The sequence below is a fragment of the Oncorhynchus mykiss genome, chromosome 17 (assembly GCF_057628025.1).
Source record: "Oncorhynchus mykiss isolate SJ-2025 chromosome 17, ASM5762802v1, whole genome shotgun sequence".
Taxonomy (NCBI): domain Eukaryota; kingdom Metazoa; phylum Chordata; class Actinopteri; order Salmoniformes; family Salmonidae; genus Oncorhynchus; species Oncorhynchus mykiss.
The window spans coordinates 10,326,403-10,352,153 of NC_143038.1; the positions used below are offsets into that span (position 1 = coordinate 10,326,403).

General features: G+C 39.5%; 1 protein-coding gene across 1 annotated transcript; it reads right to left on the minus strand.

Annotated features, from left to right (window-relative positions):
- On the minus strand, nt 1-25,751 carry LOC110493647 (integrin alpha-L-like). Its single transcript, XM_036949636.2, has 31 exons — nt 25,548-25,751; nt 23,132-23,246; nt 18,280-18,377; nt 17,974-18,041; nt 17,494-17,608; nt 16,599-16,729; nt 15,156-15,298; nt 14,901-15,054; nt 11,782-11,917; nt 11,370-11,446; nt 10,996-11,119; nt 10,710-10,852; nt 10,339-10,479; nt 9,948-10,145; nt 9,693-9,823; nt 9,360-9,514; nt 8,673-8,839; nt 8,339-8,461; nt 8,123-8,193; nt 7,867-8,008; nt 7,332-7,430; nt 7,103-7,182; nt 6,790-6,867; nt 6,606-6,684; nt 4,112-4,219; nt 3,968-4,009; nt 3,721-3,846; nt 2,524-2,637; nt 2,392-2,421; nt 2,182-2,292; nt 1-2,085 (listed from the first exon to the last, which is right to left on the minus strand). The coding sequence occupies exons 1-31, from the start codon at nt 25,621-25,623 to the stop codon at nt 1,825-1,827; spliced, it is 3,636 nt and encodes a 1,211-aa protein (XP_036805531.2). The 5' UTR covers nt 25,624-25,751; the 3' UTR covers nt 1-1,824.

Consider the following 25,751-nt stretch of genomic DNA (forward strand, 5'->3'; position numbering starts at 1 on the left):
TTTCCCTTTGAGCATGTTGAAGTTTTTAATTAGGCTTTGGATGATGTATCAATACACCCAGTCACTACAAAGACACGTGTCCTTCCTAACTCAGTTGCCGTAGAGGAAGGAAACTGCTCGGGGATTTCATGATGAGGGCAATGGTGATTTTAAAACAGTTACAGTTTAATTATTAATGGTTGTGATATGAGGAAATTGAGGATGGATCAACAATATTTTAGTTACTCCACAATACTAACCTAAAAGACAGAGTGAAAAGAAGGAAGCCTGTACAGAAACAAAAAATTCAAAACATGCATCCTGTTTGAAATATAATGCAGATAAGTAATACTGCAAAAAATCCAACACATCACTGACTACCACTCGTAATATTTTCAAGAAATGGTGGTGGCTGCATCATGTTATGGGTATGCATTACTGAGCTCTCCGGTTATGCCATTCTACTGCCAATGTTTGTCTATGGAGATTGCATGGCGGTGGGTTTGATTTTATACACCTGTCAGCACCGGGTGTGACTGAAATAGCCGAATCCACTCATTTGAAGGGGTGTGCATATACTTTTGTAAATATAGTGTACATCTTACAGAATAATGTGAAACGCATGAAACAATAAAGCTCTTTGCCAATGTACATTTCTCTAGTAAGAACATAGCACTTTAAATAATGACATTACAGCAATAATACAAAGATAAATAATTGTTTACCTTGACATAAACATTGAAAAAGTATATAATATGTATAACACTGAATCACTTTGGTCACGTTTTATCAAACATCAATGTCCATGAAACATCTACACTACCGTTCAAAGTTTGGGGTCACTTAGAAATGTCCTTGTTTTTGAAGGCCAGCATCCCGGACTCGCCTCTTCACTGTTGACGTTGAGACTGGTGTTTTGCGGGTACTATTTAATGAAGCTGCCAGTTGAGGACTTCTGTTTCTCAAACTAGACACTCTAATGTACTTGTCCTCTTGCTCAGTTGTGCACCGGGGCCTCCCACTCCTCTTAATATTCTGGTTAGAGACAGTTTGCGCTGTTCTGTGAAGGGAGTACTACACAGCGCTGAACGAGATCTTCAGTTTCTTGGCAATTTCTCACATGGAATAGCCTTAATTTCTCAGAACAATAATAGACTGACGAGTTTCAAAAGAAAGTTATTTGTTTCTGGCTATTTTGAGCCTGTAATCGAACTCATAAATGCTGATGCTCCAGATACTCAACTAGTCTAAAGAAGGCCAGTTTTAATGCTTCTTTAATTAGCACAACAGTTTTCAGCTGTTCTAACATAATTGCAAAAGGGTTTTCTAATGATCAATTAGCCTTTTAAAATGATAAACTTGGATTAGCTAACACAAACGTGCCATTGGAACACAGGACTGACGGTTGCTGATAATGGGCCTCTGTACGCCTATGTAGATATTCCATAAACAATCTGTTGTTTCCAGCTACAATAGTAATTTACAACATTAACAATGTCTACACTGTATTTCTGATCAATTTGATGTTATTTTAATGGACAAAAAATGTGCTTTTCTTTCAAAAACAAGGACATTTCTAAGTGACCCCAAACTTTTGAACAGTAATGTATTTAAAAAAAATGTATTTCAGACTTAATCACATATTGAGTGATATGCATGGTTCTGTGGTCAGGACAGACTATATTAATCTAACAATTATTCTCAGAGTTTTTTTTTTTGCTTGGACCTCTACTCCTTTCTCTAACCTGCTACGTCAATTATCTTAACCTGCTGCGTAAGTTCTCCTAACCTGCTATGAAAAAGTCCCTTGCATATGGAAGTGGCGTCAAGAGTTTCTCTACTCCATCAGCCTGCTTCTGACTCTGACACATCCTGTTCTTCTTTTGGTCCCTCCCCTACCGCCTCACAAGTGGGGAAGCCATTGTTTTCTGTTTGACTGTCGTCAAGGAGAGAATTTGACTCCACTGCTCCACTCTCAGGCTCACTCTCAGGCTCTAGCTTTTTCTCTGTTATAGGCTGAACAGCGTCATCTTGCTCCCTCTGTTCCCCTTCATTCTCATCTTCCTGTGCATTATCAACAAGCCTTTTTCTCTTGAAACATCCCAGCTGAGTGGAAAGGAAAAACAATGTGAAGAATATGAATCAAAGTGTTGGTCCTTTACAATGCAGAAGCAAAGGTTCCGTCGCATCATTGATACTCACCATATACATGGACATTGTGAAGATGAGCAGGAAAAAGAGTCCTACTCCAACTCCTGTCCCTAGTATCAGCTCTCTTTGTGGATGAATGAGGATCTCAGCCTGGACATCAATCTGGAGGAATACATTTTGAGATCATGAGTGACGATGGAATAAGCATTTTAAAAACAATTCTTATACAGTAAATCAGTTTAATTCCACAAACGGAATTACCTGTGTTTGGTGGAAGCTTGTAGAGTTATCCTAATGAGCAAAGAAATATATACAAAATGGATGCTTTTGTCAATCTTTGCTCAAGAAATATTTGTATCTTTGTTGAAGAAAAGTTTTTTACAGGAAACTTACCCCTGGGTCACTCGCTGTCTGGGCATATCGTTTTTTGTCATAGCCGAGTTTGACAAAACTGATGAAATTGACTGTTTCTCTGTCCCCAGTGAATGTCTTTGGCAATGACAAGCTCTGTAGAGTGAGATATTGTTAGTCAAACTACATTAAATAAAATGGTGTGCCTTGCTTCAATTCTTTAAAAGCGTTTTGTGGTAGTAGAAGAAGTGTTCTGATTTCAGATTTAAATAGCAGAGAAGTTAGACAAAAACGTCGAGCTTCGTCTAACTAGTTGGGAAAGTGGTCATAACGGCAGATGTGTCAAAGTTCAAACTAAAAGTAGTGCTTATTAGAACAGGTGTGTGATTTCAGATTTAAATAGCAGAGAAGTAGTAGACCCATATGTAATAATGTCTAAGTTGTGGTATAAAATGCTCGGAAAATGGTTAAAATGTCAGTTGTTTGTAAAAGTGTATGCAGTCAATGCAGTAACTAACAAAGCTGCATCATTTGATAGGTAGATATCTGTTCTGATTTTAGATTTGAAAAGCAAATAAGTAGGCCAAGATGTCACACCCTCTAAGTGTTTGTCTAATTTGTTGGGAAAGTAGCTGATTTGTCAGTTAATAAGCCAGGCAAGTGACGCGTTCCTACGTCATACTTCCGTGTTCATGTCCCTGGTCTTTTGCAGGGGCTTCAAGTTTATATCATAAAATCAGATGCCTTTTATGATGTTTTTGCGATGAAGACTATTGCAGTATGATTTTGCGCATTGAAGACCACTGAAAAGCCTTCAGAAGTTCAACAACCACTAGGCTACTTGCCACGTCTCTTGCAATGCGTACTCAACAGTGGGAAGTTAACTTAACGAATGAAGTTGATGTGGTTATTAAGAGATCTGTATCTCTCGATTTGTGTAATAAAATCTTGGAATTCATGGGAGTCTGTAACAATGGAACCTTTAGACTGTTGAAGAAATCCCATGGAAGTGGATGGAGGACAAAAAGCTCAATAGTTTAAAAAGTGTAATTTTATATATATCAATAAGTCCACTCTGCACATTTAAAAGTTTGAATGGCGTTTCAAGCTTAAATGGTGTAGCGTGCTAAATAATAACTATGACAAAGATTTAAAAGTGGGATGTTTGCTGTCTCAGTCTCATTCAGTATTAGCATGTTACTCTGCACCATTATTTGTTGAAGTTGTCTTAATACAGACCTTTGCATGTTGATCGAGGTCCTTGAAGGAAACATTTCCAGACAGCACAAATGTAACTGTCAAAAACTTCTCCAAAAGGAAACTTTCACACTCGATGGACTTGCAGCATTTTTCTGGAGAGCAGTACTGTAAACACAGCCAGAAGCAAAATGTGTGTTTCAGTAACATGATTTACTATACTGAGTTGTAACCTGATTGGATCGGTTACCAACAATGTCAAGAGTGAGTGCCATATTTGAATTCTCACCTCTGTTGTTGAATTGATAACCTTTCCACATTGAGTGTGGTTCTTCAAAGAAAAGAAAGGAAACTTGTATTAGGCTGTTTCCTATTGAAAGAAATTGTGGCATTAAAACATCAGCATTTTCGTAGGAAATGTGAACAGTTTTACCTGTAAGACAGATATTTCGTAGTCCTTCATTTCAAATCTGTGCTCAAGCTTAGTTGGGAAAGTGAAGGTGACTGTGATGGGTACAGACTTAAATCCCAAGTTCTGCACCTGTAAACAGTGACACAATTCAATCAACCAAACCTAAAAATAACATTTATATTGAGATTTTATATGTCACAGAACATGTAACAAAACATATACCTAAGCCCCCAAAAGAGCAAGCCTCGGGCAACAGAGACAGTGGAGGCGACTGAGTGGATGGCTCATAATATCGTCTGGAAAGGAGCAAATGGAATGGCATCGAAAACACAAACATGTGTTTGACATATTTGATACCATTCCACTGATTCCGCTTCAGCCATAGCCACAAGCCCGTCCTCCCCAATTAAGGTGCCACCATCCTCCAGTGGACAGAGAATATGTTTATATGCACACTAATAATTAAATATTAAACTAATAATGGCAATACTCAGTTTAGCATTAGTCATGTGAACACCTTTCTCTGATGATCTTACTAGGCGTAAGGTCATGAGCAAATTAAGCATGAGCAAGGTCATGAGCAAAAAAAAATGTGCATACAAACTTTATACTCTGAGTGTACAAAACATTAAGGACACCTGCTCTTTCCATGACATAGACTGACCAGGTGAATCCAGGTGAAAGCTATGATCCCTTATTGATGTCACTTGTTAAACCCACTTCAATCAGTGTAGATGAACGGGAGGAGAACAGGTTAAAGGATTTTTAAACCTTGAGACAATATAGATATGGATTGTGTGTGTGCCATTCAGAGAGTGAATGGGCAAGACAAAAGATTAAAGCGCCTTTGAACAGGGTATTGTAGTAGGTGTCAGGTGCACCGGTTTGTGTCAAGAACGGCAAGACTGCTGGGTTTTTCACACACTACAAGTTTCTGTGTGTATCAAAAATGGCCCACCACCCAAAGGACATCCATCTAACTTGACACAACTGTGGGAAGCATTAGAGTCCACATGGGCCAGCATCCCTGTGGAATGCTTTCGACACCTTGTAGAGTCCATGCCATAACGAATTGAGGAAGGTGTCTCTCATATTTTGCACACGCAGAATCCAATTTTTATTTTTTTATTTTATTTCACCTTTATTTAACCAGGTAGGCAAGTTGAGAACAAGTTCTCATTTACAATTGCGACCTGGCCAAGATAAAGCAAAGCAGTTCGACACATACAACGACACAGAGTTACACATGGAGTAAAACAAACATACAGTCAATAATACAGTAGAAACAAGTCTATATACGATGTGAGCAAATGAGGTGAGATAAGGGAGGTAAAGGCAAAAAAAGGCCATGGTGGCGAAGTAAATTTCAATATAGCAAGTAAAATACTGGAATGGTAGATTTGCAGTGGAATAATGTGCAAAGTAGAAATAAAAATAATGGGGTGCAAAGGAGCAAAATAAATAAATAAATAAAAATAAATACAGTAGGGAAAGAGGTAGTTATATGGGCTAAATTATAGGTGGGCTATGTACAGGTGCAGTAATCTGGGGGTGCTCTGACAGCTGGTGCTTAAAGCTAGTGAGGGAGATAAGTGTTTCCAGTTTCAGAGATTTTTGTAGTTCGTTCCGGTCATTGGCAGCAGAGAACTGGAAGGAGAGGCGGCCAAAGAAAGAATTGGTTTTGGGGGTGACCAGAGAGATATACCTGCTGGAGCGCGTGCTACAGGTGGGTGATGCTATGGTGACCAGCGAGCTGAGATAAGGGGGAACTTTACCTAGCAGGGTCTTGTAGATGACATGGAGCCAGCGGGTTTGGCGACGAGTATGAAGCGAGCGCCAGCCAACGAGAGCGTACAGGTCGCAATGGTGGGTAGTATATGGGGCTTTGGTGACAAAACGGATGGCACTGTGATAGACTGCATCCAATTTGTTGAGTAGGGTATTGGAGGCTATTTTGTAAATGACATCGCCAAAGTCGCGGATTGGTAGGATGGTCAGTTTTACAAGGGTAAAAGGTTGATTTGTAGGGGTGCAGATTTTGCAGCTCTTTCAGAACATCAGCTGACTAGACTTGGGAGAAGGAGAAATGGGGACTGCTTGGGCAAGTTCCTGTGGGGGTGGCAGTGCTGTTGACCGGGGTAGGGGTAGCCAGGTGGAAAGCATGGCCAGTCGTAGAAAAATGCTTATTGCTTATGCTTCCCAAACATGATATGATCACTGGGATAGAACGTATTTGTGACAGAAGTCCCATCAGGTAGCCTGATATTCAGCTGTCCATGTCAAATGCATTGTAAGTGAAATTGTTATTTTTTGCAATGCATTTAAACTTTTTAATCAAACTATTATATTAATCAGAGTATTCACACTAATCGGATTATTGAATGCATTTAAACGGCTTGAGTAACAGTAAAAGTATGTTTTGTTTTTAGAGTGTAAAGCATCAGAAAAAGTGTCCCTCACATAGAGTGAATCACAATTTCAAGATCAGTCACAGCAATAGCAGCTGATTGTTTACCTCATATACATTCACCAGTCTTTTAGGTGATGTGTCCTCCAGAGTAAAGTTCATGTAAGTGGTGGAGTCTTGGGGAAGGCTTCAACAACAACAAAAAGATACATAAGTCACCTTGATTTTATTCAATTAACTTGATGGAGTCATTCTCAAACAAAATGTCAAGTATAGGCTTGTAAAGACTTACGCTTTTGCTACCAGGTCAACTGCAAATTGAACAGGGATGGTCCGGGTTAGGGAACTATTGGTTGAGTTTCCATTGTCGCTGTAAACAAAAGCAAAGGTAAATGCATGTTTTGTGTACATTAATGGAATGCTATGAAGTCCTTCAGCTAATTGAGTAGAAGGTATTGAGGTTGTATTAAACTAGATCTTAGTTTTAAGCTATGTTTTGTTCAATACTTCGACAACATGGGGAAATGAAGTGTGTTTCCTGGACTGATTCTAATCTCTCGTCTAGCTGCTGCTCTAACATGTTCACACTGGAAGCAGATTTCTACCTCAGGCCGATGACGGTCATCTCCATTGTGTCGTTCCAGTTGTATGTATTCAAAATATGGAATTTACTGGTGAACACAGCCTGAAAAGGAAGATGGCATTGTTGAGAAGAAAAAATAAAGACGTTACTGATTTGTCACATCTTTATCATCTAAGGACAACATTTTAAAAGCTTTAGCAGTGTATTCACAGTTGAGCATTATTTACTGGTATATCTAAGTAATCACTCACGGTAGTTTTACTACGGTAGACAGGGAGGCTGACACTGCATGTAGTTCTGTCCATTTCATCTTCCAGACCACCACAGCTGAACACCGTTCTCCTTGTGGACTATGGAATACAGACACCATTTCAAGTGTGTAAATAATTCCAGTTTGTACATCTGAGTCACTGACATAGTGTAAAATAAACAAACAAGCTTGTTAACAGCTTAAGGAATTAATGCATTCAACACTTAATATGTTGCAAAATGTTATGAATAATTATATCATAAATATAAATATAAATATTTGGCGTAAATAAATATTTGGCGGCAAACTGATGTTTGAATCAACGTTCTTCTATCCTGGTTCTGCAGACCCACAAGATGAGCAAGGCAAGCTTTTGTTCAAGCCCAGGAGGAACACCCCTGATTAAACTAATCATCTTACCCTTGATTGGCTGAACATGTTTTGGGTCTCCAGGTTTGAATAACACTGGTTTAGACGAGAGCAAGAAGAAAACATCAGGATGAATTACACAATAGATGGAGGGGTGTCGGTATTACCTTCAGAAGATGCATCATGGAGAATGAGAGGCCAGGAGGGTAGAGGAGGGTTAGACTGGTGTTATAGGAGTCTTCCCCGTGATTGGACAGTCTTATAGTCACAATAAAGTAACTCTGGTCCACCACTAATAAAGTTGATGTGCTGATAAGAGAGACAAGACCGTACAGTCAGAAAACATGCTTTTTTTGAGCAGACAGTAATCATTATAGTCACAAACAAGTTCCTTTATGTGGCCTCTGTTTATCAGACACTTACATGAAGTTGAAGTCCACCTCAAGCTCTGCCAAACAGGTTTCATTTTCTTTGCAGTTCTTTTCAAAGGGCACCTATGATGAATTCAAGACAATGTGTTTAGATGACCTTTTCACAGGTCTTTGGCTAAATTACAATACTCAGTCCACAGTCAATGCTAGTACTGTTGATCATTGTAAGTGAACAGGTTTTAGTCAGACCCAGAACGTATCCTCGTACCTCAACCACAGCCTTTGCAGGACTGTCAGTATTCAGAATGGCAGTACAACCCTCTTGTTGGCTTTCAGATTGAAAAAATTTAAGTTGGATGATTATGGGCGATAATGTGTCAATCACGCATTGCTGGAAGAAAATAAAATGTGGCATTCATTTCCCTATCCATAGTCCTGAAAAACCCTCATTCTTCTCACCACTGAATAAGATCAATACACAATAACAATTCAATAATAATTCAACAACCTAACAAGTTAATGTTACTCATTAAATCCCCTCCTTACGAGAGACATTATGGTTGTTGTATTGTTGCATAGCTACAGTTTCTCATTGATCCTACTGTCATGTAGACTGAGTGGTTGAAGCAGGTCCGCTCCTTTCTCAGCTCCACAGTAGAGAGAAGACTTCTGGCCCCTTTGTTCGTGTCATTGTAAAAGGCTCGGCTCCTCTGTCTCACTGGATCCACATCCAGCGTGTAGGAGACGTTCATCCCTGCACTCAGCACCACTGGAAAGGTACACAAGAGTCTGAAATGGCTTCCTTATCAGGGAGAGAAGTTCTGAACCTCATGGTTGCCTGCTGATGAACACCATTAAAGTAGAAGGCAGAGATGGAGTCAAGACCTTAATTCTTGTGACCCAGATCCAGACCGAGGTCCAACCTTTCGATACACTTGGACTTCATCTGGGTCTTCACCACAGGTCGGTGGCACCTTAATTTGGGAGGACGGGCTTGTGGTAATGCCTGGAGCGGAATAGGTGGAATGGGAACAAACATGGTTTCTATGTGTTTGATGCCATTCCATTTGCTCTGTTCCAGACATTATTATGAGCCGCCCTTCCCTCAGCAGCCTCCACTAGTCTTCAGACTAGGAAGAGACCAAGACCCACCTATTGAGGTCAGTAATTTAGCTCTGCACCGAGGCTCCGGCCTAGACCACCAAGGCCACAATTGTGTGGTCTCAGATCATGATTTATGTTGGAAAGCACAAAGCCATCAGTATTCCAAAAGTTCTTAGAGTTCTTACCAGCTTTACTCTTTGTTGCCTCTGCCATGTTAAAGCAGGCTGTCAGAGTCACCACAGGGGAAATGGTCTCTTTTGCCAGACAGTCAAAGTTATCAGTGCTGATCTCCGAGGGATGGAAGTGGAGATGAGCAGAGATGCTGAGGACCGGTCTGGACCTGTTAGCGATCGAGGGTGAAGACAGTGATGTTAGCCTACATTGTACGATGTTGGGTAGCACCGGCCACACCTCATTGAGCACAGCCCCCATTCAGTGCAGATCCCACACTAGTGGGATATTTTTTACTGTCCGTTTTAAACCAGCTGTCTTTTCTTATCCTTTTTTTGGACTCGTACCTCAAGACGACAACTGCGCCACGCGTTCCTACTACGATGTCAGTCAGTCCATCCTCACCCAGGTCCATCTTCCCATCAATCGTCTGGCCAAAGAACTGGAGCTTAGATCTCATCATCGCAGCTGAGATGCGCTGCAGTAAGAAGACAAACATTTCATGAAAAGGCCTTGATATTGATATCCCAGGAGGGATGTATGTTTTCTTTGATCATTTTCTTTGAGCCTTTTTGAACGATTTCCATCTTCGTCTGTCTCACCTGGCTGAATTCAGGGCGAATCCCCTTTAGCTTTTCACCCAGGTAGATGTACACGGCCCCCCTGTGATCGTCCTCAAGTGGAGCGCCCACAGCTACATCCTTCAGCCCATCTCCATTCAGGTCTGTGAGAGAGGAGATGGAGGAGCCGAATCTACCCTGAGCCATCACTGAAACATTCATCTCCATCCTCAGTTCCAGCTAATAAAGGAGAGATCACATGAAGATAAATCCATATTACATTGTCTTTTTGTGCAGTGTTATTAAAGAGGATGGATATTTATGTCCAAATGAATCAATATCAGCTTCCGGATCACTTTGTCCCTGATGAACATTTTCAGCCACAAATTGCAGCATTTTAATCTGTTGTTCAGAGATTCACAGTTTAGCCCACCTTATCAGTCAGTGTGTAGACGTAGATCCTGCCCTCTCTCTGTCGTTGGTGAAACATTGGTGCACCCACCAGGAGGAAGTCTGTGTTGCCGTCTGAGTCTATGTCCACAGAACACAGCTCTGCCCCGAAGTAGGAGCCCATCTGAGAAAATCCAAACTTACATTCATACAAAAATGGTTTTGAAATGTTTTAAGAAGTCTTCTGGTTTTTGAATAGAACTCATAAGTAAACATAAAAAGTGACTGTGTTCCTCTTTACTATGGGAGTAGCGATTCAACCTTTGACGTAACCCCAAAAGCTGGTTTCATGCTTTCTTGTAGATCTCGATTGATATACCACATTGCTTACAGAAATAGCTAATGTTTACCAACCTGTTCTCCAGACAATCTTTGTGCCACAGTCCAGTTGTTGTTAACCTTGTTGAAAAGTAGGATCCGTCCCATGTGTTCAGATCTTGGTGCTCCGGTAAAATATAGAAGGTTCTCGTTCTTCTTCCCAACAGCTACAGAGTATCCTATAAGAACAATAAAGAACTGTAGGTACATTGTAACTACACTCCCTTCTCTGAAACATCTGAACTAATGGAGCCTTGAAAAAAGTTGTTTGTTCAAATTCACTTTTGAGCAATATATTTTTTTGAGCTTAATGTTCCATTACCCATATAGGAATCTTTGTCCAATGTGGGGTCCTGAATTTCCCTTTCCTCTGATCTCAGACCCTCAGTCTCAAAGAGAGATCCACGCCAGTTGTTTGATCCTACTGAGCCCAGAACCAAGGTATCCTGTAGAGGAAATAAAACATTGGGTCATATTGTATGACATTTTTTTAATAAGCATTCATTAACTATATACTGTGTCTATAAACTAGTTGCCATGGTGGTCATTACATTTATAAATGAGTATTTAAGCATTTACAAGGATTTGTAGTAAAACGTAGAAGCATTGTCGTAAACATTTTAAAACAATTTATACATAGTACAAATTAACATTTAAGATGATAAAACATACTGGAAATACTATCGTGTATCTCACCTTATTAACGTAGACAGCACTGAACCCACTCTGAGACATCTCTTTCGTCAAGTTTCCAGCCAGAGCAGTCTTGGAACCTAGAATATAGGAACACTGATATAACTAGCGATACTTCTACTGTGAAATGTATTGAGTAAGGTGTTATAACCAGAAATAAATACCATCAGGAGGTGACCAGTATTTCCAATTCATTTTTTTTAATTTTTTTTTTTTTACAACTAGTAAATCTCCATTGATAGCAACTATTTATTTGACCTTTGTCCAGACCTGTAAAGTTGGGTCAGCTCAGGGATTTGAACTTGCAACCTTCCAGTTACTAGTCCAACGCTCTAACCATTAGGCTACCCTGCCGCCCCACTTTGCTGTAAAATAAGTCAATACTAAGGGATTTCAACTGAATCTGGAGTTGTACCTTCAATGTTGAAGATCTTTTTTTGTAAGTTGTCTAGGATTCCTTTTAGTCCGTTGTAGTCCTGGATGAGGAAAGTGTTGTTCTCTTTTGGCTCTGATGCTAGTGACTTTAGTTTCGTCAAATCGACATTCTTGACCTGCCAAGAAATATATCACTTGAGGACAGGAATTATAGTGAAGTCTAATTTCCTTTTCAATATGCATCATATTTAAACATTCACATCGTAACTGGGAAGTTGGACTGGACCCTTGAAACTACTAATAACAATAATAATAACAGCTGTATTTGTATAGCGCTTTTTAATACAAGTAACAAAGTGCTTCACATCATTCAAAAAAAAAAGAAAAGTAATAAACAGGAGGAAGGAGAATAACAATACAAATTCAACCTGGACCTTGGAATGGCCAACAGTGCCCTGTCAGAGGATCTCAAGCTGCATCCTGGCTCATAGGGAGATAAAATATCTAAGAAATGGAATGGGGCTTAACCAAGCCTTAAAGATGGAATCCTTAGTTCTCCTTCCACCAAAGGCAAACGCAAAGCCTAGACTCAAGACTAGACAATGATAGCTCTCTTGTGCCTGCACAAATGATGTCACGGAACAAACCTGACTAACCAGAAATACCTGTCAATCCAATCCCAATACTTCTATCCCAATAATTACGGAAGGCAATGTATTTCTTAGATGATATCGTGAAGGCGGGTCTGGACAACCTTCACATGCAGCTCGAGGTCAGGTGGGGGCCAAATAAAATAACCTCAGATTTCTTATTGTTGAGCCGGATAAATTGTCAAGCATTTGATGTCAACAAGACACTTGTGAATGGTAGCTACACTAGGTTGGTCACTGGGTCTGATTGGTACACAAAGCTGCGTGTCATCTGCATAGCAGTGCAACTGAATGTTAGGATTGCGGATGATGTCACCAAGGGGAAGCATGTACAAGGGGTGAAAAATGGGGCCTAGAGTTAATCCCTGAGGGACACCATAGTGAATAGGTGTTGGGGATGATACTGAACCACCCATGCTCACTGAAAAACTCTACATAACTGTGAGTCACAGTAATCTCTTATGCACTCTGGACATGAGTTAGTAGTACCCAACTCGCTAATGAACACTTATCATCAAAACAGTATGTTGTTTTAAAACTCACCTCATTGTGATTGATTAATTTGAAGAAAGAAGTTCAACAACAGGTTGAAACTGAGTGGAAAACATAGTTGTTGTGGATGTTATTTCCAAGTCTAACACAACAAAATGGACAGCACTTTCTAAGGTGATGATTAATTCAAAACACTAGAGCTTATGCATACCCCCCCACGTAATGAAAATAATGACTGTAATCTTTTTTTTTAATACTGATTTAAGATATCTTGGTACATAATTGGTCTATAATAAAAATCAGAGTTAGCCTACAATTATAGTGAATGGGAAAAATATCCTTTCTATTTAATTTGCTAAATTTAATTATATTCTACTTTCTATAAAATCATATAAGGGACAAGGGACATAAACATATCTTATCTGCTAAATCAGGGTAGAGAAGTAGTTTGCTCTTGCATCTTTAATCACAACATTGTAATTTCTCATCAGATCCTTCATTATCTCAAAGAATACTTGATGTTATCAGGCTTTCCTTTTACGTTCAGCATTTATTTTAAAAACATTTTTTAAATAACCTTTTAAGGGTAACGAGTGGTCATCTAACCAAGGTGAGACTCTGGCAGACAGTTTATCCTTGGTTTTAACTGGTGTCGCTGAGTCTAACGTAGCCTGACATAACGTATGTAATTGAACCTGTTCAGCAAATCATCAGTGTGATGTCACACAACAGGATCATTAGCAGAGGAGTAAAAAGCATTGGTAAATTTACTAGCAGTTGTAGAGGTATTGATGGGAGTGGGAACAGACACATTTTTAGATGGAGGAGAAAGCATTTTAAAACCAATACTGAGATGGTCAGAGACACACATCAATAGTTTCCAAGTTATCAATATTCAGACCATAGGACAGCAGGAGATCAAGAGTATGGCCTTTGTTGTGTGTTGGCCCTGTGGCATGTAGCACAAAGTTAAAGGAGTCTAACAGGTGAAATATGCACTATGCAGAAATCGCACTGCCATTTCTAATAGTTTGCTTAATTTCAGTTTGTGACAAAACGCGGAAGTGTAGAGAATCATTGTACCATCCAAACCGCTATGAAATATATTTTCCATTACCAAATATATTGTACTTTCAGCTGTTTGAAGCTGGTTTACAAAACTGAAAGTAAAAGACACTAAATCGAAACATAAAAATAGCGCACATAGAACAGATCAACCAGATCTACCGCTATCTTAGACTTGCTTTCAATGAGATTGACAGATCTATAACACACATTTCTATGTGAAATTGATTGGGTCGCCCACATACATTTCAGCTTTAAAAAACTCCCCAGCTTGTGTATTATTTGGGGAAAACACATGAATGTAAGCAGCATACATTGAAATCATACATTAAAAGCACTAACACTGGTATACACAGGTGATCAACTAGTCGAAACGACCATTTGCCAATATATTTGCACCTCTGTGAACTTTAAGTGAAATTATTTGAAAATGTACCTCAATCCAGGGATGGAAGGTAAATTGAGAATTGACGGTAAATTGATCAGATGCTGCTTTAGCATTAGCTAACTAGCATGAGGATGAACAAGCTAACTAGCATGAGGATGAACAAGCTAACTAGCATGAGGATGAACAAGCTAACTAGCATGAGGATGAACAAGCTAACTAGCATGAGGATGAACAAGGCAGTTTAATAAAAAACGTGCTTTATTTCAATCTTCTTCATTCCCCGTAGATTGTTGTGGGATAAGTAATGAAGCACTACAGCGACATCTTCCATCCCTGGATTGAGGTACGTTTTCAAACCATTTCACTTGAAGTTCACAGAGATGCAAATATATTGGCCTTTGGTCGTTTCAACTAGGAGGAGCGCATGCCTCCTCGTCAAAATGTAATGGCTAGTGATCAACCAGCTGTAGTTATGGGAATGAAACCAGTTTCAAATTAATTTAGTCATACAATTGTGTGGTGTTGTGTTGGGAGGATACAGACTCTCCCCTTTTAAGGACTTACCCCAATAACGAAACGGATGATGTTTTTGTCATCACTTCCGTTGATAGAGTTAAACCTTTTATCAGTATCACTGGGATCTCCATCTGTTATTATGACCAGTACTTTAGTTGCATCTGCGGTGGCGCCGGCGGCTTGGTTTTCAAAAATGTTTTTCCTGAATTAGATGTATACAAACAACAGATCAAGCTATCTTTCTTACACCACAATCCCCGTTCATCAAGTAAAACTGATTAATAATGATCAACTGTGACCTACAAAAGAAAGTCTATCGCCTGATGTGTGTTGGTTAGACTAGACATGTGCTTTTCTTTCCAAAGATTAGTCAAGGCTCTCCCCTCTTTGAAGTCATTGAAGTTGAAAACTGTCCTGGCCTTTGATGAGAACTGAACCGCTGCAAACTGTGGTTTAAAAAAAGAGGAAAAGTTTACTAATATTGATTTAATTCCATACTTTCCATGCAGCGACATTCATGGGTATTGCACATACACTCTTAGAATTAGTGGTGACTCGAGGAACTCTGAAGATCCTCAAGGAACCCCTGAGGTTCTACAAGGAACCATTGCTAGTCAATGGTTCATATTTACACCATTTGGTTAGTTGAGGGGTTCTTGGAGGAACCTTTAATGGTTCAATGTAGCATCGGGTTCGTGGAGGAACCCTGGAGTGGAGGCGCGGCTTAGTATGGGTGTGGCTTTAAGATAATGTATATATTTTTTAGGCCACCCATTATTAGAGTAAATTTCACTCCTGTTTATCTGTTCTGCTGTATTATCATCACTTGTGATGGTGAAACCCAAATATTTTTGTAGCATCAATGAGGCTTACAGAGGTGTTCCTCAAGAGCCTATGCTCTTCCAAAGTGGGAATAGTTGCCACTTCATTACTATATGTAAACAGAATAGATCATATTATTTACATTATATTCAAATATATAATATGTCTAATTATTCAAGCATTTAGGTTGGCATTGTGAAACTTAACATGATGAACAGGAATGACATTTACGCTGACGGGTGGTCAAAAATATATACTGTACTCTATATCATCTACTGCATCCTTATGTAATACATGTATCACTGGCCACTTTAACTATGCCACTTTGTTTACATACTCATCTCATATGTATATACTGTACTCGATACCATCTACTGTATCTTGCCTATGCTGCTCTGTACCATCACTCATCCATATATCTTTATGTACATATTCTTTATCCCCTTACACTGTGTATAAGACAGTAGTTTTGGAATTGTTAGTTAGATTACTTGTTGGTTATTACTGCATTGTCGGAACTAGAAGCACAAGCATTTCGCTACACTCGCATTAACATCTGCTAACCATGTGTATGTGACAAATAAAATTTGATTTGATTTGAAAAAGTCTGAAAGTCACACCTCTAATAAGCCATGCCTCCGATCTGATAGGCTGCCACCACTACAATATATTATTAAAAGGTTCAAAATGTAACTCCTCCCATCAGAAAAAGGTTCCGGTTTGGACCTTTACACAAGGGTTCCTCCAAGACCCTTTTCAGAAGGGGTTCCTCAAGGAACCTGTTTGAACTGGAAAAGTTCTGCCGGGGTGGCAACCCAAAAGCTTCTTCTAGGCACCTTTACTTCTAAGAGTGTAGATAAACAGATGTATGTTCAGCAACCTCACCAGCATGATTCAAGTTATTAAATTTAAAGGGAAGTTTACCTTGATTGAGGAGTTTTCTAGGGTTGTCATGATATTGTTTATGAAACCTTTGTTCTTATCAAATTCATCCGTTGTCATGCTTCCTGATCCGTCAAAGAGGAAAACGAGGTCCACTATTTTCTTAGTACATTCTGTAAGAGAAAGTGAATTACATAAATGTATATGATGGATAACACTCACAACATTCTTTACATATTCAGGAATCCAAATCTTATCATTCACAATTAATTTTTCAAATCAAATCTAATTTTATTTGTCACATACACATGGTTAGCAGATGTTAATGAGAGTGTAGCGAAATTCTTGTGATTCTAGTTCCGACAATGCAATAATAACCAACAAGTAATCTAGCTAACAATTCCAAAACTACTACCTTATAGACACAAGTGTAAGGGGATAAAGAATATGTACATAAAGATATATGAATGAGTGATGGTACAGAGCGGCATAGGCAAGATACAGTAGATGGTATTGAGTACAGTATATACATATGAGATGAGTATGTAAACAAAGTGGCATAGTTAAAGTGGCTAGTGATACATGTATTACATAAAGATGCAGTAGATGATATAGAGTACAGTATATACGTATACATATGAGATGAATAATGTAGGGTGTGTAAACATTATATTAGGTAGCATTGTTTAAAGTGGCTAGTGATATATTTTACATAATTTCCCATCAATTCCCATTATTAAAGTGGCTGGAGTTGAGTCAGTGTGTTTGCAGCAGCCACTCAATGTTAGTGGTGGCTGTTTAACAGTCTGATGGCCTTGAGATAGAAGCTGTTTTTCAGTGTAATTTAGTATGACATGAATAAACAGTCAATGTATACCTAAAACCCTTGGGTTATGTTATTATTATCAACAATTGTGTTCAAGTTTCGCCTTTATACCTTGGAAGGCAGGTGTGAAGTTTGAGGTGATCTGGAGCTGGCTGTTGAACTGATAACAGATACTGTTCAGATAGGAGTTCCCATCACACTCGTGTGCCAGACCAGGGCTGCAGGCCTGAATGAGGAGAATAAATCATTGTAAATGTGATAAAATAATGGGTTGTCTGGTGGACCTTAGATGTCTCCAAAGACAGTTACAGGAATTTGCCATGATCATTTTTAGATAGCTGAGGTATTGTTTTATGACTCAAGTGAAGCAAGTCATTCAGGTTTATACAGGCAGCCCAATTCTGATATGTTTTTTTACACTAATTGGTGGAGCTGATCTGATTGGTCAACAGACCAATTAGTGAAGAAACATTCATAATTGGGCTGCCTATGTAAATGCTGCCAAACATATATTACATATGTACAGTACACTCACATGGAGTATTTGAAAACAAGAACATGATCAAAACAACTGTTTGGTGGTTATCTTACAGTGAATGTTGGAGGAGATGTAGATTGTCCAGCCATAGAGAGTCCAATGTACTTGATTGTGTCCGTTTCTGTTGGAAGGCAAAAAAGGCAGACTTGCAGAATCAACTAGTGTTTCTCATTTTCAAGACCTTGTTGACATTTCAGCAATATTTTAAAGCTCTGACAAATATCGATTAGCCATGGTTACCGTGGTAGGTGTTACATGTTCTAATAATTTGTATAATTATTCATTTTGTTAAGGTAACCACCTTTCTAAATTGCAGTCCAGTAAGTACAGTATAGTGTATCATCAACTTCCATCTCTACCTTGAGGAGTGTAACAGTCTGTACAGTCTGTTCTGTCTTGAGCACATCTACAGATTCCACCAGACCCGTTCTTCTGATATGGGGCACTGACCATTACCCTGTGGGTGAAAGGTTAGTTTGGTCGATTTAGATGAGACTGTATCCACTTCTTGTATATATGACAAACTTTAGATCAAGAATGGTTGCATAACGTTTCTGACAATATGGTAAATTACTATTTATGTTGGTTACTAAGGTCAGAGTAGCAGCTGCATGTTGAAGGAATAAAGCAGGATGTTGTCAGAGGTGTGATATGATGAAACACAAGTCAGCATTTCCATTCCATCAACGTATGCATAACTAATTCACTGATGCACTTTAGTCGTGGGCATTGGATTGAGCTCACATCATTTAAGAAACTAAATAAGAATAGAATATGTTTCTAAACACTTCCACATTAATGTGGATGCTACCATGATAACTGATAATCCTCAATGAATCTTGAATAATAATGAGTGAGAAAGTTAGAGGCATAAATATCATAACCCCTAAAAAAAATGCTAACCTGGTGAGAGTTAAGCATGTCTTAGGGTATGATATTTGTACGTATACCTTTCTCATTTTTCAAGATTCATTGAGGATTATCTGTTATCATGGTAGCATACACATTTATGTAGAAGTGTTTAGAAACATATTCTATTCTCATTTACAATAAAAGTGACTCCAAAATGACACAATACATTATTGACCATTCATTTCTATTGGGCGCAAAATAATCTGAAACACAACCAAAACGAACAGCAAATGCATCCAACAAGTTTGTAGAGTCACAGCTTGATGAAATCATTGTGTTCTAGGAATATGGGACCAAGTACTAACATTTTTACTACTTTAATACACATACGGTGCATTCGGAAAGTATTCAGACCCCTTGACTTTTTCCACATTTTGTTACGTTACAGCTCCCGAGTTTTTATTTTATTTTTTTATTTTATTTTACCTTTATTTAACCAGGCAAGTCAGTTAAGAACAAATTCTTATTTTCAATGACGGCCTGGGAACAGTGGGTTAACTGCCTCGGGGGCAGCTCGGGGGCAGAACGACAGATTTGTACCTTGTCAGCTCGGGGGTTTGAACTCGCAACCTTCCGGTTACTAGTCCAACACTCTAACCACTAGGCTACCCTGCCGCCCCGGAGGCGCAGCAGTCTAGAGTGCATCTCAGTGCTAGAGGCGTCACTACAGATACCCTGGCTCAAATCCAGACTGTATCACAACCGGCCGTGATTGGGAGTTCCATAGGGCGGCGCACAATTGGCAGAGTGTCGTCCAGGTTTGGCTGGTGTAGGCCGTCATTGTAAATAAGAATTTGTTCTTAACTGACTTGCCTAGTTAAATACATATATTTTTAAAGCCTTATTCTAAAATGGATGAAATCAATTTTCCCCTCATCAATCTACTCACAATTCCCATAATGACAATGCAAAAACAGGTTTTTAGAAAAGTTTGCAAATGTATTAAAAATATAAAATGTAAAGATCACATTTTACATATGTATTCAGACCCTTTACTCATTACTGTGTTGAAGCACCTTTGGCAGCAATTACAGCCTTGAGTCTTCTTGGGTATGATGCTACAAGCTTGGCACACCCGTATTCAAGTTTTTCCCATTCTTCTCTGAAGAGCCAATCAGGGGAGATGGGTTGGGGAGTGTCGCTGCACAGCTATTTTCAGGTCTCTCCAGAGATATTAGATCAAATTCAAGTCCGGGCTCTGGCTGCGCCACTCAAGGACATTCAGAGACTTGTCCCAAAGCTACTCCTGTGTTGTCTTGGCTATGTTCTTAGGGTTGTTGCCCTGTTGGATGGTGAACCTTCACCACAGTCTGAGGTCTTGAGCACTCTGGAGCAGGTTTTCTTCAAGGATCTCTCTGTACTTTTCTCCGTTCATCTTCCCCTCGAATCTGAGTCTCTCGGTCCCTGCAGCTGAAAAACATCCCCATTGCATGATGCTGCTGCCACCAAGCTTTGCCGTAGGGATGGTGCCAGATTTCCTCCAGACGTGGCACTTGGCATTCAGGCCAAAGAGTTCAATCTTGGTTTCATCAGACCAGAGAATCTTGTTTCTCATGGTCTTGAGAGTCTTTAGCTGCCTTTTGGCAAACTCCATGTGCTGTCATGTGCCTTTTACTGAGGAGTGGCTTCAGTCTAGCCACTCTAATATAAAGGCCTGATTGGTGGAGTGCTGCAGAGATGAAACTCTATTGAAGTTGAGTTCTTGGTCACCTCCCTGACCAAGGCCCTTCTCCCCCGATTGGTCAGTTTGGCCTGGCAGCCAGGTCTAGGAAGAGTATTGGTGGTTCCAAACTTCTTCCATTTAAGAATGATGAAGGCAACTGTGTTCTTGGGGACCTTTAATGCTGCAGAATTTTTGGGTAACCTTCCCCAGATCTGTGCCTCGACACAATCCTGTCTCAGAGCTATACGGACAATTCCTTCAACCTCATGGCTTGGTTTTTGCTCTGAAATGCACTGTCAACTGTAGTGCCTTATATAGACAGGTGTGTGCCTTTCCAAATCATGTCCAATCGATTGAATTTACCACAGGTGGACTCCAATCAAGATCTCGAAACATCTGAAGGATGATCAATGGAAACACGATGCACCTGAGCTAAATTTTGAGTGTCATAGCAAAGGGTCTGAATACTTACGTAAATAAGGTATTCCTGTTTTTTATTTTTAATAAATGTGCAAAAATGTCTAAAAACCTGTTTCTCTTTGTCATTATGGGGTATTGTGTGCAGATTGATAAAGAGTCTTTTTTTAAATCCATTTTAGAATAAAGCTGTAACGTAGCAAAATGTGTAAAAATGCATTGAATAAGTGAATTTGTCCCAACATTTTTGGTCCCCTAAAAAGGCGGGACTATGTACAAAAAGTGCTGTAGTTTCTAAATGCTCCCCCAGACATGGATGAAGATACACTCAAACTAACCCCATAGTCATTGTATAATGACAGAGCTAAAACAACAAAAAATGTGTGACTGTCCCAAAACTTTTGGAGCTTACATTTTATATTTAGCTTATATTTCTAAATACATTGCTATGGATATACAGTTGAAGTCTGAAGTTTACATACACTTAGGTTGGAGTCATTAAAACTCGTTTTTCAACCACTCCACAAATGTCTTGTTAACAAACTATAGTTTTGGCAAGTCGGTTAGGACATCTACTTTGTGCATGACACAAGTCATTTGACCAACAATTGTTTACAGACAGATTATTTCACTTAAAATTCATTGTATCACAATTCCAGTGGGTTAGAAGTTTACATACACTAAGTTGACTGTGCCTTTTAAACAGCTTGGAAAATTACAGAAAATGATATCATGACTTTGGAAACTTCTGATAGGCTAATTGACATCATTTGAGTCAACTGGAGGTGTACCTGTGGATGGATTTCAAGGCCTACCTTCAAACTCAGTGCCTCTTTGCTTGACATCATGGGAAAATCAATATAAATCAGCCAAGACCTCAGATTCTTTTTTTTGACCTCCACAAGTCTGGTTCATCCTTGGGAGCAATTTCCAAATGCCTGAAGGCACCACGTTCATCTATACAAACATAGTACGCAAGTATAAACATCATGGGACCACGCAGCCGTCACACCGCTCAGGAAGGAGATGTGTTCTGTCTCCTAGAGATGAACGTACTTTGGTAAGAAAGGTGCAAATCAATCCCAGAACAACAGCAAAGAACCTTGTGAAGATGCTGGAGGAAACAGGTACAAAATTATCTATATCCACAGTAAAACGAGTACTAGATCGACATAACCTGAAAGGTCATTCAGCAAAGAAGTCGCCACTGCTCCAAAACTGCCATAAAAAAAGCCAGACTACGGTTTGCAACTGCACATGGGGACAAAGATCGTACTTTTTGGGGAAATGTCCTCTGGTCTGATGAAACAAAAATAGAACTGTTTTGCCATAATGACCATCGTTATGTTTGGAGGAAAAAGGGGAGGCTTGCAGCCGAAGAACAACATCCCAACCGTGAAGCACGGGGGTGGCAGCATCATGTTGTGGGGGTGCTTTGCTGCAGGAGGGACCGGTGCACTTCACAAAATAGATGACATCATGAGAAGGAAAATTATGTGGATATATTGAAGCAACATCTCAAGACATCAGTCAGGAAGTTCAAGCTTGGTCGCAAATGGTTTTTCCAAATGAACAATGACCCCAAGCATACTTCCAAAAGTTGTGGCAAAATGGCTTAAGGACAACAAAGTCAAGGTATTGGAGTGGCCATCACAAAGCCCTGACCTCAATCATATAGAAAATACGTGGGCAGAACTGAAAAAGCGTGTGCGAGCAAGGAGACCGACAAACCTGACTCCATTACACCAGCTCTGTCAGGAGGAATGGGCCAGAATTCACCTAACTTATTGTGGGAAGCTTGTGGAAGGTTACCCGAAACATTTGACCCAAGTTCAACAATTTAAAGGCAATGCTACCAAATACGAATTGAGCGTGTGTGTAAACTTCTGACCCACTGGGAATGTGATGAAAGAAATAAAAGCTGAAATAAATCATTCTCTCTGCTATTATTCTGACATTTCACATTCTTAAAATAAAGTGGTGATCCTAACTGACCTAAGACAGGGACGTTTTACTAGGATTAAATGTCAGGAATTGTGAAAAACTGAGTTTAGGTGTATGTAAACTTCTGACTTCAACTGTATAGAGTGCATGTTTGCAGACATAGGTGCATTTTTCTGGTCATTTTTGTTTCCTCAGGTGTGTAATACTGTTTTGCAGATGAAGTTTGTAACATAATACTTAGCATTTTTCACTATGATGATAACAGTAACACTTGCCCTTTCTCCTTGCCAGATATGAATTGCAGGACTTTGTAACCAAAGAAATCATTTTCCTCCCCCTTGTAGATTTTGGGGTTTGCTTCATCAATGTTGAAAGCCATTGAAGAGACAGCTGGCAAAGAAAAGAAAGAAAGGTTCAATCGGATGACAGACACAACTATTTGGGTTAGATGCATAAAAATGATATTCGTAAATATGAACTGTTTAGTAGGCCTAATCCACGATGTACAATAAAATACATAATTTAAAACAGCATTTCACACAAATCGTAGATATCCGATCTTCCCTACAACACGGGAAATTGGCATTATTTCATATTTCATATTATAGATTGTGGTCATGTAAAACCAGTGCTGGCGCTATATGTGGGCAAGATTTGGACACAGATTTGGACACAGATTTGGACACAGATTTGGATACAGATTTGGATACAGTTATTTATTGATATAAATATTACTGCACCAGAGCTACATGCTCTAGCCAGTCAAACTTCCTGCCAGTTCATTGCCAACCCAGTAGCTTATTTTATCCCCAGGAAGCAAGAGCAAACTGCTTCTCCATATTAGCTCAAAAAATTGCTCAAAAATAAGTGACCAAACTATATTGCTATTCCTGGGACTTGCATTGAGCTAGGCAACTCGTACAAGAGCTATTATCAATAGACAGAGGAGAGGGGAAGAGAGAGAGGCCAGTGGAGCTGATGTCAGCGGAGAAGTGTGAATTGTGAAAGATGGGAACAGTGAAGACAGAGATGTGTTACAAATTCGGGTAATTCATATATTAATCAATCATTCGCAGGCCTATGCTGTCATACCCCCTGACCTGTGCTATGCAAGACCGGGTCATAGAATATCCACCAGAGACAGATTTAAATATCATATACTCCTTCACAATAAAGGTCTACTATCACATAGCTGTCTCTCTCCCCCTTCAAACTTTCCTTGTCAATTAATTTGGTAGGCTACATTGTTTTAGCATTATCTAAGGCCTAGGTTTTTAATAGCCAACGTTGTTAGGAAAGGAGAAGTGTGATTTGCTTGTGTGTTTGAAATGCGCAGGTGGCTTTAAATGCTGGGTCCTTTTGATCGGTATGTTTGTGAGTTTGCTTATTCTCTCTATGTCCATTCAGAACTTTTACTGACGTAAATTCATACATTTCTGTTGTTGCGCATTGTGACGAGACTGTAGTTATCAATTTGGCCAAGTGCTTGGCCTCTGGCCATGGTCCTGATGTTGTCGCTCCCACCGCGGAGACGCACAAAACAGCTAATCCCTGGGTTGGCACATCATCTGGATGACACAGGTGAGCATTAACGTTTCTCCATTTTACCTGGGCTCCTCCCGATCGTTACAACATACCACTACATGTGGCTCCGCTGTGTTCTGAATTACATTTAGGCTAACAGTTGGTTAAAGACGTTCTTGCCCTGGGCCCCATCATTGTTTAGTCCAGCCCAAATAAATGGTGCTGGTCCAGTGTGTGTTGGAACCTTCATTGTTAATTCTTTGCTTATTGGTTATGTGGTGCATTGCCACAGAACCATTTTGGTGGAAGATTTGTTGCATATATTAAATATATGCTAACTAGAAATATAGCATCAAAAACAGTGCCCCCAGCTGATCATAGTCTGGCACAGGCATTGGTGTAAACAAGGTTCAGTCTGTAATATGTGCACATGGCTGAGAAGGTGCTCAAACGTATTTTGAGGAATCCTAATTTCAACATTCTTGACTGAACATAGGTGTGCTATAGGCTACTGTTGTTCAGCCAGAACTGCCATCATCAAAAGTGAATGCTTGTAAATAACTTCTTTGACTTTTTCACCATGAAAAATGTGTGATAAATGGCCAATAGTTCATGCTTATCATTGACTGTCTCAAAACCATGACATCGACAATAAAGTTGTATCTAGGTTTAAAAGGTTAAGTGACCTACAGTTCCAACCAACTACTGCCTCGAATTGAAAAATGGGGAAGTCGGTTACCGTTGACGTGAAACCACAAATACAGATACTGTATGACTAGTTCTGTTTTCTAAAAAGCTCCCAAAATAATGACAATGGAGCATGTAACAAGTGAATAACATTTAGAGCATTAGATGTAGATTTGATTGGGATCCCCATTAGCCGATGGAAATGGTAACATTAGGCACTTTTCTTTTACATAAATAATCCTTGTGCAAGTTGAGCATCCACTTTGAAAACATATCCGCCTCTACAATACTTCAAGTGTGTCTATTGATTACAATGGCGTGAACAGTTCAACATGGTAAGACTAAGATTTAGTCAGGAATAGCAAATCTAAAACTAAACTACAATTTAAAACGTGTAGTATTGAAAGTAATTGACTTGTTTTTACTAGTTGAGCCGATGATAATATTAAGCTGAGTGAAATCCTGTTAGTCAGTGCTTACCCATGGCTCCCATCCAGGTGAGCAGGGAGAGGGGTCCCTGCCTGGACATCTTCTCCTTCACTTTGTTCACTAGCATGCAGTGAGGAAAATACTGCAACACTCAACCTTTTGCAAATGAAACTTACTTGTCTTCCTGCACTTTGTTTCATGCGTGCCTCTTCTTATAAAAGGCGTCTCCACCCCCAAAAGGAGCTGCGGTGGATC

Coding starts and splice junctions, on each gene's coding strand:
- LOC110493647 (XM_036949636.2), bottom strand. CDS start 25,623: ATGCTAGTGAACAAAGTGAAGGAGAAGATGTCCAGGCAGGGACCCCTC. Junction 15,055..15,155: donor CAGGCGATAGACTTTCTTTT/GTAGGTCACAGT, acceptor CATCTAATTCAG/GAAAAACATTTTTGAAAACC. Junction 8,462..8,672: donor ACCACTCAGTCTACATGACA/GTAGGATCAATG, acceptor ATTTTCTTCCAG/CAATGCGTGATTGACACATT.